The sequence below is a fragment of the Pararge aegeria genome, chromosome 27 (assembly GCF_905163445.1).
Source record: "Pararge aegeria chromosome 27, ilParAegt1.1, whole genome shotgun sequence".
NCBI lineage: Eukaryota > Metazoa > Arthropoda > Insecta > Lepidoptera > Nymphalidae > Pararge > Pararge aegeria.
The window spans coordinates 8,283,279-8,305,149 of NC_053206.1; the positions used below are offsets into that span (position 1 = coordinate 8,283,279).

Below are 21,871 nucleotides of genomic sequence, written 5' to 3' on the forward strand. Positions count from 1 at the left end.
AGGAGACAACTATATCCCAGGGGAAAGGATATAAATGTATCTTCTCCCACAGCTTCATCAACTCTCAGAGCACTGGCGCACGAGTGGAAATAATATCCAATTAACATATGTGTATTAATAAACGGAGGTAAACTTGTTAGCACCGCTGGAAGAATATAACTCATTTTATATCATCTGCATAACTTCTATAACTGTGAGCGTAACTAACGAGTAACCTTGACGCAACTGCCAATGCACACTATCATAACTAAAATGAATTTATTTCTTTAATACCTAAAATTTAAAACTTAAACATAATTAGGACAATAAGTGCCACAAGGGCAACTTATCTCAAGAATTTTTTTCCAGAAGCCCTCGAATGAGAGGAGAATTTCAAGAGTACAGCTGAGTGTGAGCTGAGCCTACTCATAAAAAAAACTGATACCAATAGAATACAGATATACAATACATGCACTGATATACCAAATGTAAACTATAATGTATAAAAACATAGAATAATATATAAAATATAGAATTAAAGATATATACAAATAATAAAATTATATAGAGAAGCCAGATAATACGTGTCCTTGAAACAACTTCCACTGTTCATTATTTAAGTTCAATAAAATAATTTCAGACTTATATTTAAGGGCTAACTTGTAGTGGAATAAAAAAAAGACACTTCTTCATAATAAAAACTGATTATAAGTGTGTCCCCCGCAGAGAATCACATCCTGGAAGACGTCAACAAGTGCGTCGTGGCGCTACAGGAGGGTGACCCGGACTCGCTGGAGAGGACCGCCGGGGCCATCCGTGGCAGAGCTTCCAGGTATCTATTGCTCGGCATTCCTAGCGTGTCGTGCCACTGCTGTTCCACCTTTTAAAGCTAGTTTTAATACTGTTTTGACCAGTTCCCTGGCGGACCGGAGAGCGCTGTTTTAATAGTAAAAGGTAACATCAGAAGTGGGATGACATTTTATTTTTTTATAAAACATCATGACGTAATATAAACATAGGAACAACAGCCAATATAGTAAAAGTAGCCACTCTCCTCAACCGCAAGCGTGTACGAATGCAGCTAATGAATGTTACGTACTAGGATATTTTCCTAAAAATAAAAAACTAGATACATTATATTTATGAGACGAAGAGATATAAGTGTTTGTATGACAGTAGTGCTAGATTTGACCGTAATATAGCAATAAATATTGGATTTATAATTTCTCTGGCCTGTTAGGAGCCTTCGGCTGCGGCTAGTCGCCACCAATGCCGCGAAAATTATTTGTTAACTCTTTTATTAACACTGGACAGGCTGCTGTCACTTTTTCTCCGATTGATTGACACCACTTTGGCTTAAACAAATTATAATATTTAAAGAAATAGTATTTTTCTCCCTTGAACTTAAATTGGTGCAAAATTTGCATAGAAATAAAGTTCATACCGGCAGGATTTTTGATAAAAACAAAATAAACGCAAACGAAGTCGCTAGTGTGATAAAAACAAAGCGAAAGCCTATCCAGTGGTAGTAGTAGAGTGACTGAGATCCCACTTTCAGAAGTGGGATGAGAATCCCATTTCTGAAAGTGAAAGGTTGTGGGCTATATCGTGGCGCTGCCCGCAGGGTGTGCTCCGTGGTGACGCAGGAGATGGACAACTACGAGCCCTGCATCTACACCAAGCGGGTGCTGGAGGCCGTCACCGTGCTGCGCGACCAGGGTGAGTGCTTCTCTATCATGTATTGCAGGAAAGTGCGTCGTGGAGCCCAGGGTTCGCAACCTTATTCAAAAAAACGAAACGGAAACCTTAACATCATCTTTACTACAGCGCACTTGCAAATTATGGAACAATCTCCCATCTGATGTGTTTCCTCAAAAATACAATCTAGGGTTATTCAAGGGGGCAGATAAACAAGTTCCTTAAAAGCCGGCAACGCATCGGTGACTCCTCTGGTGCTGCAGGTGTTTATGGGCGGCGATGATCACCTAGTATCAGGTGACCCACTTGCTCGTTTGCCCGCTATTAATATTTAAAAAAAAAAAAACGAAATGATTCTGATTTTTCCGGTTTCCAAGCCAACATAGAACGTTCTTATTAGCATGTAAGATTATAGGTTTATTATTTCCCTACAAAAATATATTTGTCGTTGGTATCTAAAAAAAAAAGAGGAAAAAGTAGTCTAGTGTACTGCATTGCAAGTTTATTGATGCTTCTAACGTTCTAATTATTGCAGCCACATTTTCTCTTAAATTTAGACATATTTTTGTAAACATACATTATGTTTTCAAATATGTATTGGCTGTAGACTGCCATTATTTCTACTGCTCTGTACTGAAGGCCTGTGATTATACGGGCTCGCGTTTGTACCAACTGGATATCATTTACTTTCTTGCCATTTTGGATGGTGACAACTAAAGATCAAAATGAAATTCTGGCACTAGTGGGCATCCATTTTTTAACTACGTGAGGTAAATTTAACAATATTTAGATCCTCCCTTCCAAAGGATATCGTGAGATTTTGTTCGACCCCCATATAAAACGTTAATAAGACGCACTTAATTTTTATAAATTCAAAAAATTCAAAATTTCTTTATTCATGTAGGCCTATCACAGGCACATATGTAGTTTTCATACATATATGTTTACATAATTGTAAGGGGATGGTGATAACTTCGTTCACCAACTTAAACCTAAAACTACGAGGGTTCCAAACGCGCCCCGGTCTAAGAAGAGCCCACAACAAACTTAGCCGGGTAATATTTTTTTTTTGTTATCACCAACTCACAGTTTATTTATCTTAAGCTATGAAGCTAGAGCAATTCACACCCAAGCTTTTTATCGTTCAAGTAATCCTTAATATTATATAATAGGATTTTTCTGTAAGCTTACGTTTTATATGAACTTCTCTTGAATTTCATTTGGTAATTTGTTATAAAATAATATACAATTGCCCTTGAATTAATTAGCAATTTTGTGTAGCCTAGTAAACTGCACAACTAGTTTATTTTTGCTCCTAATGTTAATAAAATATAGGGTTTGAACCTGCGGACTCTCTAGTTTCTGGCAAATTTTTGGGGGTCGTTGGTACTCGCGTCCGTAGGAATTACCGAAATTAGGTTTTAACCCTTGTTACCCTACACGTGGCCCCTGGGTGGTGCTAAACGAGTATCATTTTCTTAGGTGGTAGGCTTCGGCCGTGGCTAGAATTACCACCCTGCGAGCAAAACCGCGCCGCAAAATGACTGATTGTGTCAGTTGACTGATGCGATTTGTCGTGTTCCGGAACGATGCTCGTAGTAGCTTATCTAAAGGGGATGGGTATGTACAGTTGCGTTGCGTTTAATGACAGGATCCGATCCACGGGGTAACTACACTGGACGCCTCGATTTGGAGGCTAGCGGGATCCGAAGCACGGTGCACCGCTGGCCGACCGCAGGTAGTAGGGGGCCCAACTAATAGGTTCGTCACCTATGAAAGGCTGCCCCGCCAACTAGCGAAAAATCCTGGGATGGCTTCCATCGTGCTGGTTGACGACCAGAGAGAGGGCCCGATGGTGATTCCCAGGGGGGTTCGGGCGTCCCCGCAGTCTCCAGTCGAGTCTTCCTTTTAGTGTGGTATCTTCGTGGATTGAGGAGTCTACAAACGTCGCGCCTCGTACAACTGCCATCCCTTTTCCTATTCACCCTTTACATCAAATGACACGCAAAATGAAGAAAAGTAAGTATACACAGCGGTTGCACCTCCTCTCCTTAAAAGTGCATTTCTCAAATATAAGAGGAATACACTCTAATCTCTGTGCAGTCCACCATCATCTGGAGACTGAGAGGCCGCATTTACTTTTTCTTACGGAGACACAAATTGGGGTTCCAACAGATGTAGCGTATCTTCAGTACCCAGGGTATTCACTTGAGCATAATTTTAAACCTCGTGCCGGGGTCTGTATGTTCGCACGTAATGACGTCTGTTGCCGGCGTCTCCGTAACTTGGAGGTACCCAACTTCTCAATCATGTGGTGTCTATTGGATACAGGTACGGATCAGATTGTTTACGCCTGTACTTATCGCTCACATAGTGGTGACCAGGAGACGACGCGGATGTTTCAGTATCTCAGTGAAACGGCTGACACCGTACAGCGTCGGTATCCGACTGCCCAAATGGTTTTTCTGGGTGACTTTAACGCTCACCACCAGGACTGGCTATTCCCATACCAGAACACCGACCACGCCGGGAGAGAGGCGCTTAAATTTGCCTTATCGCTAGATCTCTCTCAGCTAGTCCAAGAGGCAACACGGGTACCTGATATCGACGGCCACACACCTAATTGCCTAGACCTTCTGCTGACTACCGACCCAGACCGTTTTTCAGTATCAGTTAGAGCTCCCTTGGGCACTTCTGATCACTGTTTGGTTAGGTCAGTGTCAAACTATCACCCCCTGGACTCCGGTTCTACTGGAATCAGACGGGTGTGGCGATACAAGTCAGCAGATTGGGACGAGATGCGGCATTTTTTTGCATCTTTTCCTTGGCGGCAAGTATGCTTCTCGTCTAATGATCCGTCGAGCAGTGAAAAAGCTTTATCGGAGGTCATAATGCAAGCCATGGAATACTTTATTCCATTCGCTGACGTATCACTCGATGGCAGGGTTCCACGGTGGTATAACGCTGAGTGTGCCCAAGCCGAGGCGCATAAAGATACAGCGTTTGCAGCGTGGGCTGAAGCCCGTTCAAAAAAAGCTCCGGATATCACCGCCAAGAAGAGAGCTTTTAACTCAGCCGCCAAGTCCTACAAGAAGGTACTAAAAAGAGCTCGTTTTAGTCGCACCATACGTATCGGGGCAAAATTAGCTTCTTATCCACGTGGTAGTAAAGCTTTTTGGTCCCTTTCGAAGTCCATCGAAACGAATTTTTGCCGTCCTTCGCTGCCACCCCTTTTGAAACCTGACGGGTCTCTGGCTTTTACTGCAACAGATAAAGCTAACCTCTTAGGATCTCTGTTTGCAGCTAATTCACAGCTAGATTCAGGAAGTGCCTCACCACCAACCATACCTTTTTGTGACTCTGTCATGCCAGAGATACGCATTCGACAGTGTGAGGTTTTAAAAGTGCTCCGCAATCTGGATGTGAATAAAGCCAGTGGTCCAGACGGTATTCCAGCAGTGGTTCTTAAAACCTGTGCTCCCGAATTGTCTCCTATTCTAACACGTTTATACCGCCTCTCCCTTAAAACCACTCAGGTCCCGAAAGCTTGGAAGATTGCCAACGTGCAACCTGTTCCAAAAAAGGGTAGCCGTGCCGACCCATCTAACTACAGACCAATTGCTATCACCTCTTTATTATGTAAAAGTCTGGAGCGTGTACTTAATAACAGACTTCTGGCATACCTAGAAAACAACGAACTCCTGTCAGACCGTCAGTACGGTTTTCGACGAAATCGGTCAACAGGGGATCTTTTAGTGTATGCCACGCACATCTGGGGTGAAGCCATGGATAAGCACGGTGAAGCGCTCGCCGTTTCACTCGATGTATCGAAAGCTTTTGACCGTGTCTGGCATGAAAGTCTTCTGCACAAGCTTCCAGCCTACGGGTTACCCATTAGTTTTTGCAACTGGATCGCTGATTTCTTGAGTGGACGATTTTTTCGGGTTGTCGTCGATGGGTCCTCGTCTGACCTAATGGCCATCAACGCTGGTGTCCCTCAGGGATCGGTTCTTTCCGCTACGCTCTTCCTGCTGCATATAAATGATCTGTTAAAACCCGGCATCTTTGGGTATGCAGATGACAGCACTGTGACGGTTAGATACATGTCCAGTCCACGAGCTAGTGGAGAAGAAACTCTTGTGCTCAGAGAGGCCTTGGTGGAACGCGTTAATCTGGCCTTAAGCGAGGTGTCCGATTGGGGTGACACTAATCTGGTACAGTTTAATGCTTCCAAAACCCAAGCGTGTTTGTTTTCCGCCAAACGGAGTCCGTTCCCCCTAACTCCGACTTTCCGAAATGTATCTGTGCCAATCACGAATAGTATTGAGCTCCTAGGTATCAGCATTTCGTCCAATCTAAACTTTGGACAATGCATCGAGTCCAAAGCTAAAACTGCTGGCAAAAAACTTGGCATCCTCAACAAAGTTAAGCGCTACTTCACGCCAGAACAGCTTCTAACCCTGTACCAAGCTCAGGTTCGGTCGTGCATGGAGTACTGCAGCCATTTATGGGATGGCTCTGCCAAGTACCAGCTCGATGCTTTGGATTCGGTGGATCGTCGTGCTAGGAGACTCATTGGCAACGACCTTGTAGTCAGTAGACTTCAAAGCCTTGAACACCGGCGCAAGGTTGCTTGTCTGGCTGTTTTCTACAAGATACATTTCGGAGAGTGTGCTCAGGAGCTATTCGATTTGGTCAAACCATCTCCTTTCTACCATCGAACTGCGAGGCACCGAAAGAATCTGCACCGTTACGTGGTTGAAATACCATCAACACGTACGAAGCGTTTTGCTTCTTCCTTTCTGATCCGCACCGCAAAGGCCTGGAATGCCCTCCCATCTTCCGTCTTCCCTGATACCTATAATCTGGGTACCTTCAAATCAAGAGTGAATAGGCATCTTCTAGGCAAGCGCGCTTCATCTTAGGCTGCATCATCATTTACCATCAGGTGTGATTGCAGTCAAGCACTTGTCTATATACTTTAAAAAAAAAAAAAAAAAAATCGCGGCCTGAGCGCCTTAACCAATTAAGCTATGGCTCTCCTACCGTCGATGCGTCGATTATAGGGACTATAGCGCTCATCTATACTTTTCAAAGGTTCATTTTACAATAAGACACTTTGTAACAAGTTTAATTTTGATGCACATAATATATTATATCAAGACACGCGGAGCGTGTCAGCAATGTTAGCCAAGAGAAAGCAACTGACGACGTGCCATGAATATATTTATTTTACTCGAAACATTTAGAACCACCTTTGCCTTCTTAATAAATCTATTTAATATAAACATATGAAACTTGGCTTATAGATATTTACAACTATTTTTGATATTTATAAGCACTTGTTATATATTCAATTAAAACCGTGTTTTGACAATGTGTTAAGTCACAAAACAATTGATGAATTTTCTCATGACAAGATAGCTTGGAAGCAGTCAGCTCCGCTTTAATGTCTCACCGAATGAACAAATAATGTGAAATTGCAACACAACTGGTGTGATTCTTCACATTTGTCACTACAAACTGCGTTTCATAAGTGCTCTAAAGTACAAACAAATGAAATCCGAATTTGAATTGAAATTCTAAATCTATACTAATAGCTGAAGAGGTTGTATGTTTGTTCGCGCTAATATCAGGAGGAGGATGAAGTTGAGAAAGGTCACGAATTGAAAAGAAAACGAAATGTAACAAAAAAAGTTTTATTTGTATTTTTTTTTATGAATATCACAATAATTGTTATTATAAAAATATAAAAAAATATGGCCCGTTGATTTCATAGAAATCAATTCACAGATGCTTCTTACTTTATCTCTAGGCGTACAAAAATGTTGAGTATTTAAAAAAAATCCCTTCCAACAAAGTGGCAAGTTAAAAAACTACATTATTTTAAACTGGTTTAACTGAGATTATATTTTAACTCAATTGACAGCAGTTTAAACACATCTTGTGCATTTTTAGTGCTGTCAATTCAGTTTACATGGTTGCGGTCCGATTCGGTGACTTTTCCAACAAGTTGCGAACTGTTCTTCATACCAAACGCATGATTTGACAGCGACAGTTCGGTAACTGTCAGAAAAGTTACAGAATGGGGGTCCACACAGGAAAACTATCACTTTCGTCTGGCGTTGTCTACCTTCGAATGCGACTCGGTGGTTGTATTACGTTTAGTGTTAGTTATAGATTAGTTGATCTCCTTTGGTGGGTTGGCCCTGATGTACTCCAGTGAGCGCAGGATCGCCTCTGGGATAGGGGGTGCGGTGGGGATGTGAGCGCCCTGCAAAACAACACGCTTATATTACTCTATGGAACACGTCATGTTATAGAAAAGTCCATCTCTGTAGTTAAAAACTACACTAGAATACGTTAGGTTTTAGAAAAGTCCATCTCTATAGTTAAAAACTACACAAGAATACGTTAGGTTTTAGAAAAGTCCATCTCTATAGTCAAAAACTACACAAGAATACGTTAGGTTCTAGAAAAGTCCATCTCTATAGTCAAAAACTACACTAGAATACGTTAGGTTTTAGAAAAGTCCATCTCTATAGTCAAAAACTACACTAGAATACGTTAGGTTTTAGAAAAGTCCATCTCTATAGTTAAAAACTACACTAGAATACGTTAGGTTTTAGAAAAGTCCATCTCTGTAGTTAAAAACTACACTAGAATACGTTAGGTTTTAGAAAAGTCCATCTCTATAGTTAAAAACTACACTAGAATACGTTAGGTTTTAGAAAAGTCCATCTCTATAGTTAAAAACTACACAAGAATACGTTAGGTTTTAGAAAAGTCCATCTCTGTAGTTAAAAACTACACTAGAATACGTTAGGTTTTAGAAAAGTCCATCTCTGTAGTTAAAAACTACACTAGAATACGTTAGGTTTTAGAAAAGTCCATCTCTATAGTTAAAAACTACACAAGAATACGTTAGGTTTTAGAAAAGTCCATCTCTATAGTCAAAAACTACACTAGAATACGTTAGGTTTTAGAAAAGTCCATCTCTATAGTTAAAAACTACACTAGAATACGTTAGGTTTTAGAAAAGTCCATCTCTATAGTTAAAAACTACACTAGAATACGTTAGGTTTTAGAAAAGTCCATCTCTATAGTTAAAAACTACACTAGAATACGTTAGGTTTTAGCAAAATTCAATCTCTATAGTTAGAAAGATCTGACTGATACGTTTCTTTTATGACGTAAACAGCCATTAAAAAGGTTTTTTTAATTCCACTCTCAACGGGGCTGAAAGTTTGTATGAAAACCCACGATTTTTCACGTTATATCCATATAATCACCGAGTCGACTCGCTATACAGTTTTTATATACTGTTTTTTTTTGTTTAACATAAACAGCTCCTTTTATAAATACCATCTAAAGTAATTCTAAGCCGTATTAAGAATAGTAAATAAGTCTAATGCACAAATAAAAAATATAAAACATTAATTTGTGCATCGAACATTTTTTCTGCTGCATAAAACAACAGACATTGATTTAATTGATACCGCCGCCGCACCGCGCCGCTGACACGTTATATAGGATGCATCTTATGTACCACATTAGAATCTCTATTTTTTTAATGATTAACTGCGTCACTATTTCATGTACCTATACTCTTTGCACCTGGCGTTACTCACCCTAGCGACGAATCCGTTCTCGTCAGCGCTGTATGACAGTTGGATGACCTGACCGTCGGGCGCGGTGTAACTGGACTCGCCTTGAACCGTCTCCGCTGCCACGTCGGACTGTTATGATGAATTCCACAATAAGAACACACACACACACTGACTCCGTTCTAATTGAGCTGCATTTTCCAAGACAACAGCAACAAAATAGCGAGTGCTAAGATGTTATTGGACACTCAGTGGCGTGCATAGAGGGTATGCAGATGATATAAAATGAAGAAAATCTCCAGTACGAGTTAAAAAAAGCCTACCCTTAAGTATTTATAACTCGTAATGGAGATTTTATTCATTTTATATCATCTGCATACCCTCTATGCACTATGTAAAAAAAAACGTGTACACGCGTTAGAAGTTATACAAATATATAAAAAAATCTATTCAAAAGTTTTATCTTACGCCTTATTTATTCTACGTTTGTTGAGAAAACGACAGTAACAATAGAAGAATGATATTTAATATATTGAAAGTTTTATTATAACGCATTATGTAGTGAAATAAAGTTTAATTAAATATCACAAAAAAAAAATATTTCTGCATAATAAAAGAAATGGACACTAATAAACATAATTAAATTTGGAATACTAATGCACTCATTATATCGGACAACCAAGTTTTACTCAACATTTCAATTTGAGATATTGTACAATTGAATATATTAAATCACTTAGGAATGAGCTCGCAGACTTTGACAATTGAAAGTGGACACTGTCAAACCTTATGTCACGGTGTCAGATAACTTCCGTTTTTTTTTTAGTTAGTGCTTAGGTTGGGGTGGGGAAAAGGTAAAGTGGGTTGAGGGTGTGAGAGGGTTGGTCGGTACTTGGGATAGGAGGGTGGGTTAAATAAATAAATATACTGCGACAATACACACATCACCACCTAGCCCCAAAGAAAGCGTAGCTTGTGTTATTGGTACTAAGATGACTGATGAATAAATGTAAAATGTAAATTGTTGATATTGCAAAAGAGCAACTGCTGAGTTTATTGCCGGCTTCTTCTCGGTAGAATCTGCATTCCGAACCGGTGGTAGAGTCACTACACACAGATAGACTTGACGTTTCAAAAGTGCTTATATTAGGCAAACTTGAAATAATTTCAGACTTGAGAACTTCGTGTTCACCACACAAACATTCTCCAGTTGTGGGAAACGCACCCACGGCCTTGGACGCAGAAAGGAGGGTCGCTGCCCACTGCGCCAATCGGCTGTCAATCGGGTTGAGGGTGTGAGGGGAGTGGGGGGAGGGGAGTATATTGTAGGCTGTAGCACTCACCCCGGACACTGGCTTGAGCCCGCCCTGCTCCTGGCCGGAGATGCCGTTTTCGGTCTTGTACGTGAACTCGTACTCGCCCTGGGGGCCCACGTTGTGCTCCTGTTCCAAGATCTGCGCGCCCGCCTCGCCAGCCTTGCCCAAGATGTGGGACACGTCGGCGGACGCGTACGCCACCAGCAGGATCACGATTGCGAGTTTCTGGGAATAATCAAATTCTAATCTTTATTTGCCTGATCTAACCATAATAATTATAGCTTCGGATTTCGTGGAGACCGAGTTCGAGCCGCGGCACTCTCCAGTGACTTTACGGAGATGTGCGTTTTAATTTAAGCAATTTAAACATCGCTTGCGGTGCTTAACGGTGATGGATAACATCGTGAGGAAACCCGCATGCCTGAGAGTCCTCCATAACGGTCTCAAGGGTGTGTGAAGTCTACCAATCCGCACTGGGCCAGCGTGCTACACTACGGCCTAAACTCTTCTCAGACTTGACGTTTCAAAAGTGCTTATATTAGGCCTACTAATAAATGAATTTAGAGTTTAGAAATTTTGAATTTTTGTCTTTTATTTTCAATAGAATTCGTTTGTATGGAAAAATAAAAATGCTTTTTCTGATTTCATATTTTTATAGCGTTTTTTATTCCTTATGAAATATACTTTTGTACGTATAAAAAACAAAACCCACAATGAGAAGAGTTTAGGCCGTACTAAACTCTTCTCATTGTGGGAGGACAGAGCAACTGCTGAGTTTCTTGCCGGCTTCTTCTCGGTGGAATCTGCCTTCCGAACCGGTGGTAGAGTCACTACACACAGACAGACTTGACGTTTCAAAAGTGCTCATATTAGGCCTACTAATAAATGAATTTTGAATTTAGAATTTTTGAATTTTTGCCTTTTATTTTCAATAGAATTCGTTTGTATGGAAAAATAAAAATGCTTCTTCTGATTTCATATTTTTATAGCGTTTTTTATTCCTTATGAAATATACTTTTGTACGTATAAAAAACAAAACCAACTCGAAAAGTGAAGTATTTCGCTCGTTATCGTGACCACAAGATACACATCCGCACATAAAGACACACGGACGTCCAAGACAAAAATTTTTAATTAGTTTAAATAATAAAAAGAAATTTTAAAATATCATGAGTGTTAATAATGGTGTTTTTTCTCAACATTTGTCTTTTTATATTCACTTATAAAAGCAATAAAGAAAAAAACTTCGCTTATGAGGCGTGCAAAACTGATATATTTCTTTGCATGTTTTTTCTGTAGGTTGTAACAACTTTGAGCGTAGCTCTCTCCATCGCCCGTACAGGTTAGGCAGATGGCTCAGTTAATATTGAACTAAGTTTGGCATTAAGCGATGTTTAAATGCAAAGGTCAGGTAACGTCGTTGGCATTTAAAATTCGCCTGTGGCGCGAGTCACAAGAGGCGCGGGTAAATTTTGTCCCACTACATATTCTCATGCACTTTGCGGAAATCCATAATATATTATGAAAATTAAGCTTCATTTGGTATGCTTAACAATGATTCATTGTAAAGTCAACATCGCCTGAGGATGCTCCGGTTTCGGAGCGAAACCTAAATGCTGTAGATCTGTTTGGTGTGGAGTATACGGATTGAAAAAATTATAAATTACTCCATACAGATTCGCCTGCTGTTCGCGGAGAATAGCAAATTTAGCTTAATTTTCATAATATATTATCGTTGTTCATTAATGGACCAAGTTTCTAGTCTACCTGGTATGTCTATAAAAAAGAGTAAAACAAAGCGGGGGGTGAAAGGAACACCTGTAAAGTGCCGTTTTGTGTCCATCAACCCTTTTTTTTTTGCGTGGTTTAAAAGCTTTATTGCTACCTCCGACCTTTGGGCAGGAGGTTATGTGGGACTACTCCTCTAAAAGGGGTATACCCCAACTAAAAACCACCACGGCATATCCCCTCTTGTTGGCTTTGTTAGACGCCCGGGGAACCCTTTGCGTACCTCCCGGACGATCAACCCGATGCGTAGGTGTTTAGCCTTATGCCTGTAATGACACCAGCAACCACGCCCTTCACAGCCTTGCAGAAATAAGCATGGCGTTACTTCCCCGGACGAGCTCTGATACCAAAAGCTTCACTATTGTTAAAACCTATATATTCCACCTATTCGATCTCGTAAGAGTTAACTAGGATTTGTATGGAATCTGAACAGCGCCATCTAGGGACAATAAGAAGTACCTGCCACAGTGATGCACGCGGGTAAATTCCCAAATTCTAGGCGGCCGATTGGCTCAGTGGGCAACGACCTTGCTTTCTGACAGTCAAATGTTTTTCAGTGTTTGGGTGTTTATAAGTATATTATAAGTATGTACGTATATTTTTCATATAAATATTCATCAGTCATCTTAGTGACCATAACACAAGCTACGCATACTTTACGGCTAGATGGCGATGTGTGTATTGTCATAGCATATAAATTATTTATTTATTTATAACCTCTCGTTTCTGTAAGTCGGTTAATAATGACTGTTTATTACAAAATTAATATTCGTTTTTATTATTAAATGCGATATAAAATTCAATCATATATTACGCCAACAATCAGGTTTACCTATAGATGTTTCACATCAAAAAAATAAATTAAAGAAAGAAATTTCCCCTGCTCGAGATTCAAACCCAAGACGACCTATTTTAAACCACAGCGCTCAACGCTGAAAAGATTGCTTACAATATAAAAAAGGAGTTTTCTTTACTTAGCGAAGTTTCCACATTGCACCACACGGTATTTCGTAATATAGACAGACGTATGTTAAGTACGCTTTAATATATATAATCGCGTTAAACGAACCCGGTGAAGGTCGCCCGGCGGTACTAGTGCATTTGGTAACGGGTGTGATAAATCGCGCAGATGATCGAAATGTCAAAGTTTGTTTGTTTGATACGACCTGCGCATGCGCACCGCGAGAGATGATTTATATCTTTTTTGGTTTTTTTTTTAATATACTACGACAATACACACGTCGCCATCTAGCCTCAAAGTAAGCGTAGCTTGTGTTATGGGTACTAAGATGACTGATGAATATTTTTATGAATAACATACATAAATACTTATAATATGCATATAAACACCCAGACACTGAAAAACATTCATGTTTACGCAGAAAGCAGGGTGATATGCATTATCAAAATTATAATTTAACCGCATATATCAATTTTTTAAGTATACATTACGTAAGAGGTCGCTTTCTGTGGAGGAAATCGTAAAAGCTGATAACCAATTAATCAGATGTATGGTCATGAAAAACACATATCAGATTTAATAACAGTTATTTGAACCGTAATTTTAGGGTTACCCAAAGGGTAAAACGGGACCCTTTTACTGAGACTCCGCTGTCCGTTCGTTTGTCTGTCAGCTTATCTCATGACCCGCGATAGTTAGACAGTTGAAATTATCACAATAGATGTATTTTTGTTGCCGCTATAACAACAATACTAAAAATCAAAATTGATTAAAAATTATTAACTGTGGGGTTTTTTTGCTCTCATTTGCTCGATACTGATAATGCGAACAGACAGACGCTTGAAATATTCACAGATATTAAGTTATATATTCACTTTAAAAATATATAGTTAATTTAAAATTAAGGACGACAAATATTTAAGGACTCAAATGCTGTGATGGACATAATATACTATAAATATTTTATATTTTATTTGTATAAAAGCTACTTTCTCATCGAAATAACTAATAACTGAAACTGTATAAACCCTACTAATATTATATATGCGAAAGTTTGTATGGATGGATGGATGGATAAATATACTACGACAATACACACATCGCCATCTAGCCCCAAAGTAAGCGTAGCTTGTGTTATGTGAACTAAGATGACTGATGAATAATTTTATGAATAATATACATAAATACTTATAATACCATGTTGACCATGATGGATGTTTGTTACTCTTTCACGCAAAAACTTCTGAACCGATTTGACTGGATTTTGGAATGGAGATAGATTATGGCCTGGATTAACATGTAGGCTGCTTTTTATTCCTGGAAAATGTACTTTTCCTGCAGAATATCCAAAAAACACCACGCTGGTACCAAATAAATTACTGTTATTAGGGAGGCTCCCGTACAACAGACATAATTTTTTTTGCAGATTTTATAGTTACGGAACCCTCAGTGCTAGAGTCCGATCCGCACTTGGCCGGTCAACATCTTAAATTCACTTGAACGGTAATCGATGGATGTGTTAATATAATTTGACAATAAGGAACTCACCATGTTGGTGCAAGGTAGGTCACAGACTGGCGAGATGCGAAGCCGCCAGGCTATATATAGGCGGGCCTCCGGGCGCCGTAGCCTAAACCTTCTCCGTGTTAGAGGTCACAGGTTCCGTTCCCCGTACGCTAATAATCTCATCTTTTGAGAAAAAAAAGCTTTTATTTTTTTATTGTTATTTGGTACACAAAACTGTTAATAACGTACGAGTTGATCTAAATATAAGTAATATTATAATAGTTTCTTTCTAAGCTACAACACAAAGAATGTGTTGTGTGAACACAACTTGGAATTAAATTAAACAAAAGGTAACAATTAAATTAAAGTTGAAACGATAAATAAACACTTAAAAATATTGTACATATACAATTCATAATCCCTAAAGTTATATGGAATGGTGCTTAATAATTTGATTTTTAAAAATATTTATCCTTTCAATAAAAATTTCAATAATATTATTACTGCATAAAGCAGCTACAGGGCATAAAAAAGAAAAATTCCCCTTCAATATGTGCATTGGTAGGCAGTGCTTTTGTGCACAATGTATAATTTCTGAATTTTCTCTGTTCCGGTCTGGTTGGAGGCTTCGGCCGTGGCTAGTTACCCTTCAAAGACGTTCGTACGATGTCGCTTCGAAACCGGTAAGAATTATGGCTTTAATATATTGCCGTATTATATCAAACAGTATATAAGTTAACTTGTAGTATATATTAGCATTCCCAGACCTCCCATAGTAGGTGCTCGGCATAGGCGTGCACTTCATGCACGAATGCACTGCCTACCCTTTTTTATGTTGTGGTGGAAAAACTTTATGGCTTCCTTTGTTTTTTTGGGCAGGACAGAGGTTATGTGGGACTGGTATACCCAAACTAAAAACTACCACAGAATGTCCCTCCCGTTTGCTTTACTAGACGTCCGGGGAACCCGTTGTATACTTCTCAGACGTGTAAAACCGCTCCAACCGATTGCCAGGGCTATTACGCTAAGGGGGAGGCGATCAGGACAGCGTGACCCCCAACCCTCAGACAGTCGGGAGACTCATATAGTGACCGATAGCTAGATGCACTGCCTACCCTAAAAATTTTCATACAACTCATATAGAAGGAGTTTTTCAATTTATTTTTCGATCTTCCTGCTGTATATTTACTTTATTGACGGCCAATTGGCGCAGTTTGCAGCGAACCTGCTTTCTAGGTCCAAGGCCGTGGGTTCGATTCCCACTACTGGAAAATGTTTGTGTGTTGGACATTAATATTTTTCAGTGTTTGGGTGTTTATATTATATGTATATTCTAAGTATTCATGTATGTTATTCATAAAAATATTCATCAGTCATCTTAGTACCCATAACACAAGCTACGCTTACTTTTTCATACGACTCATATAGGTATTTTTTTTAATTTTTTTACGATATTCCTGTTATATGTTTACCCTGGTTAAAACCCCCCACGCACTTCACTGGTGCTCGGTTGCGTAAAAAACACGTCTCTCACAATTGATTGTATATCATATCGAAATCGTATGACATTTAATTTATTTTCAAACATCGCCTTTTGGTGCAGGTCGCGTACTCGCCGCTTTTGGAAGCTATTGTGTAATTACTTGAGACACACTTATAAATCAGTAGGATAGGTGAGTTTCCGTCTTGTGGGAGGCTTTGGGCGTGGCTAGTTACCACCCTACCGACAAAGACGTGCCACTAAGCGATTTAGTGTTCCGGTGCGATGTCGCGTGGAAACCTATTAGGGGTATAACTACATACTCCCTAACAGGTTAGCCCGCTACCACCTTAGACTGCATCATCACTTACCACCATTTAAGATTGTAGTCAAGGGCTAACTTGTATAGGATTAAGAAAAAATGTGTTTACGTCACGGGACGCCTGACAGCTGTGAAAAATCGGAATTGTTTTTTTATAAGTTTTATGAACCGAATACGACAGGAATCAGATATTGCATTATGAAAAGATAAAGCATTATAAATTTGAAATTTAATTTTCATGAAAGATAGCTAACACTCCCGATGAATTCACCTTTGAAATGAAAAAAAAAAAATCGGATCATGTGTTCGGGAAATACGACGCCATAGACAGACACATGGACGTCGGGGGTTAGTTATCGAAGTGTCGATAACCAACAACGTCTTCGAGACGCGTGGACTCTCACTACGGTGTGACCCCGATCGATCGGGAGATGAGTCAATATGACCCGAGATCGGACATCATTGTTACGTCTTAAAAGCATATATGGCTTTGGTCAAGGTTAAAGAAATTCACTGGATACAGGCTGGTTGCAATTTTAATTGAATTGTTATAAGTTAGTTATTAGTCTGTAGTGTGCTTGGCCATATTTTATGAAAGTCGATGCAAGATGGCCGCCGATTTTTTTTAACACACTTTACCCTCAATATGGGTATCAAATTTCCGAGATTTTTTAAATTTATGCAACGCGTAACAGAATTACGAAGTAATACTGAAAGATGCCTAAGTATATTTCATAAGGAATCACCCTCTAAAATATTAAACCAAGAGAAGCATAGTTATTTTTCCGTACAAACGAATTCAAAACGTTCTTAGTGTTTTCTTGTGACAACCCTAATAAAGGTAAAAGACCGACACGCGCATAGTACCAACACTACGCGACGCGTAGCTTATAAAGTGACAGGAGTCACATGATTTTAATTTTGCATGTGATGTTAGGGCTGTATCTTATTTCTTTCAGTAAAAACTATGCAAGTGGTTTACTCAAAAACTATTAGGTTTTCGGTTTCACAGATAAGTCTCAGAGACAGTAAATAATGAATGGAAATATATCACGTGCTCCTTGTTATTTTCTGACCCCTAAATATAAATTATATTCCTGATCCGAAACTATTCAGAACTTTAAATGGACCTTAACCTGATCGTTTTGCTAATCTTTAAACGACGGAGTTATGTCCGAACGTATATATATATATATAGATGTTGAAGTTTTGGATTTCTCTTAGACCGGAATAGGATAATAAGTATTGAAATATAACATTCATCAAAAAAAAAAAATATCCACGAACGATACGAAGTTACGCCGGGACAGATAGTAATATATAAAAAATAGAATGAACAACTGAATTATATAAATATATATAAAAACCTCATGCTTTTTTAAAAAAGTCTGTTAAAATAAGTTGTTCGTAAAAGAAACTCTCTGTATAAACTGGTAACTGATTTATTTCATCGACGAACCTTTATGGTGACGAGTTTTTTATTGGCGTGGTGTAAACTGCGCATAATTGATTTTATGCGCGCATTACTCTTGCGACATCTGCGCCCCTGGTACCCGACGACCTCTCCAACGCAGCGCTGAACTCTGCGGTCTTGTGTGAGGGCCCAGGTTCGATCCTCGGCGCGGACAATTTGGGTAATTATAATTTCTGAATGTATCCGTGTTATTTGGAACTCTCTACAAAATAACTTTGTAGACGTCCCCTGATTTCCGAGTCCAGGGTTTGATTCCCACCCTGGATAATGTTTGTGCGATGCACATGAATGGTTTTGAAGTGAAGTAAAGTGTCTGGCTGTTTTTATGTACATTACAAGCATATACAATAACACAAGCTACGCTTACTTTGGGGCTAGATAGCGATGTGTATACACGCACACACACATGTCGTATATGTATATTTTTTTTTTTGTATGTATCGAATTCTTATTCTAAACCAACGGTAGTTTAAACGTGTATTTACTACGTCTTATGTATTAAGTTAAATAAAATAATTTAAAAAAAAAACTCGAATCGATAACCTATTTTGGAATTTGGTTGAATAGAATTAACTTGTAAACATTAAACATCATTACTATACATGAAAAACAAATTCAAAATATATGTAACCTTGACATAGTAAAAAAATAGTAGCCTCTACGAACGGTTTTAAATTCTATTGTTATAGTGATAAAGTTGAAAATTGTGTAACTTCAATATGCTAATATGGCGTTTAAAGTTCAGGGGTAAATACTTTGTAAACAGACTAAAGGAAAAAGATAGAAGGAGGTAAATTGAAATAAAGTCTTTGTTGCACATACAGTACATACAGACAGTACATAACATATATGTAGTCAAAACATATTTAACAATTTTTTTAAAATTTAGAACACATATAAAAAATTTCGGAACCGACGGGATTTGAACCTGCGACTCTCGGGCAATCGCGGCCTGAGCGCTTTCACCAATTAAGCTACGGCTCTCCTACCAATTCCTCCAAGTTTAGGTTAAAACACTAATAAAAATTATAAAAATATATTTGAAAAATTAATTAATAAACATTAAAATATATCACAATTTGATTTGATGAAAATTTGAAGCCAAAATTAATTCGTTGTGCAATTTACTAACGTAAAATTAAGAATTCATTCTTGGGAAATTATATATTATTTTATAACGAACTAAATATAGCGCATGAAATATTAAGATTTAAAACGTAAGCTATTAAAAAAATAATACTTATATAATATTAAGGATTACTTAAATGACTTACTTAAACAGCTTGGGTGTGAATTGTGCTAACTTCAAAGCTAAATATTAATTGACTGTGAGGTGGTGATAACAAAAAAAAAACACCCGGCTAAGTTTTTTGTGGGCTTTTCTAAGACCAGGGCGCGTTCAGAACCCTCCTAGCTTTAGGTTTAATTTGGCAAACAAAGTTATTACCATACATATCTTATTTATTACTTTTATCTATCTATATCTTCATATATATTATATATATTTCTTGTGTGCGTGTGTATGTCACTGAACTCTTCCTAAGCGGGTGTACCGATTTGAATGAATTTTTCGTTATGCGTTTGGGTGGAACCCTGGATGGTTTAGATTCACAAATCAGCCCGACAGATGGCGCTGGGTTCCGCTAGTATATATATATATATAATATGAATCTTGGAAACAGCTCCGGCGATTTTCATGATATTTAGTACGTTTCGGGGTTGATAAATCGTTGTAGATAGGTTTCATTTTTATAAAACGCCGTTTTATCCGTGTTTTTAGGCAATAAAAACCTGCTATACAATATAGTCACCATCATCATAGGTTTAGCTCAGGTGGAAAAATTGGGCGGTCTTGTAACTTAGAACCCGTGGTTCTAGTCCAGACATATTTTGAAAGTATGTTAATTTGCTATATTCCGCGAGAAGCAGGATAATCTGTATTGTGTAATTTATAATTTCTTCAATCCATATACTCCACACCAAACAGATCTTCGGCAATGTACCCTCTACGCACGTTTCGCTCCGACACCGGAGCATCCTCAGGAGATGTTGACTTTACAATGAATAATTGTCAAGTAAGGAAATTTAATCATCCATTATCTAGTCCAGATGATTAATATTCCTTTTTTTTTTTGCTTGTTATTTTTTTTTATTGCCTAATGAAAATTCCGTCTATATTTTGTCTTTTGTCTGTGTCTTCATCATCAAAGTCATTGTTTTTTTTTTTCTAAGACCAATCCAGTCCTTACGAATGTTGTGAATTTTAATCGTTGCTCGGAACTGTAGAAGATTTATGTTCTTATGTTCAGTGTCGATTAGGTTTAACAAGTTAAGTAAAAAAAATAACTGCTTTATTTAATTAAATGTTTCTTTGGCTACCTCCGCGGCGCAGCGGTGGGCGCTGTGGCTTTAAGTGGGAGGGCACGGGTTCGATTCCTGGCAGCGGCCTTGTTGAATCATCTCTGGTCTAGTCTGGTGGGAGGCTTCGGCCGTGGCTAGTTACAACGTTTCCGACTAAATCGTGGCGCTTTGTGATCAAGCGCTTTGCAGTCAACGGCTAACTCGCAGAGAATAAAAAAGGTTTCTTGACGAAACCTCAGCCGTGTTAAAATAAAACTCATAATTATTATGCATTTTATTTAAATCGTTGTCGCAATGCAATCATCATGGAAGTATTCGTCGTGAACGCAAAAACTACGGGGTGTTATAAGTTTGACGTGTCTGTCTGTGTTTTTTTGATGAAAATCGGTCCAAGATGGCCAAACTGATTACATATTTTTTCACAACTTATATCGGTCAAAACTAGATGATTATATTTGACCTAAATTGACCAATTTTTGTATATTTTGGGGTGGCCTGGCGACTGTACTATAGGTGCGACACCACCTATAGTAGCACGTAAACGGCAACACTGGATGAGTGACAATACTCTGGCCCTTGTGGAAGAGAGACGAACTTTGAAGGCTAGAGGAGCTAATGTGAGGACATTGAACCAGAAGTCAGCGCAGATACAGATAGCATGCAGGCGAGATCATAATGCCTGGCTTCAAAACTTATGTGCTGAAGTTGAAGCCCATGCAGATAGACATGAGTGCAGAGACCTCCATCAGAAAATTCGATTTATAACTAAATCTCTCACTTCCATAACTTGGGCCATTGAGAACTCTCACGGTCAAACAGTGACGGAGATAGAAGCAATCTCGGAAACCTGGAGAAAATATTGTCAGTCACTGTTTGAGGACCCACAATCACTGTGTTTTGCTTCAACTGAGCCCGGTCGTGAAGAAATAGAGCCAGACATTCTTAAAGATGAAGTCAGAGCTGCAATAAAACACCTAAAGAATGGAAAATCTTTAGGCAGGGATGCAATCCCAATAGAGATAATCAAAGCATCCGGAGAATATGGTGTACAGATATTCCACGTCCTTTGTAATAAGGTGTGGCAAACTGGAATATGGCCTCAAGACTGGGCTCATACTGTCTTTGTTCCGCTTCATAAAAAGGGTTCAACAAAGTTGTGCAGTAATTATCGTCTTATTGCTCTTATACCACATGCAAGCAAAATTTTACTGCACATCCTAAACGAACGCCTGAAGTCCTACTTGTCCAAGGAAGTAGCTCCGGAACAAGCAGGATTTGTAAAAGGAAAAGGCACCAGGGAGCAAATCTTAATAGTTCGCCAAATAATTGAGAAGTCTCGCGAATTTAACAAAGCAACTTATATCTGCTTTGTAGATTTC

The 21,871-nt window shown here is 38.8% G+C and overlaps 1 protein-coding gene across 2 annotated transcripts in view; it reads left to right on the top strand.

Moving 5' to 3' along the window:
- Window positions 1-21,871, top strand: part of LOC120635860 (catenin alpha) — a 102,063-nt gene that overhangs the window by 19,025 nt on the left and 61,167 nt on the right. For both annotated transcript variants that reach the window (XM_039907055.1, XM_039907054.1), the window contains exons 13-14: window positions 706-811; window positions 1,604-1,698. In XM_039907055.1, coding sequence (XP_039762989.1) covers window positions 706-811; window positions 1,604-1,698 — 201 coding nt within the window. The remainder of the gene's footprint in view (window positions 1-705; window positions 812-1,603; window positions 1,699-21,871) is intronic.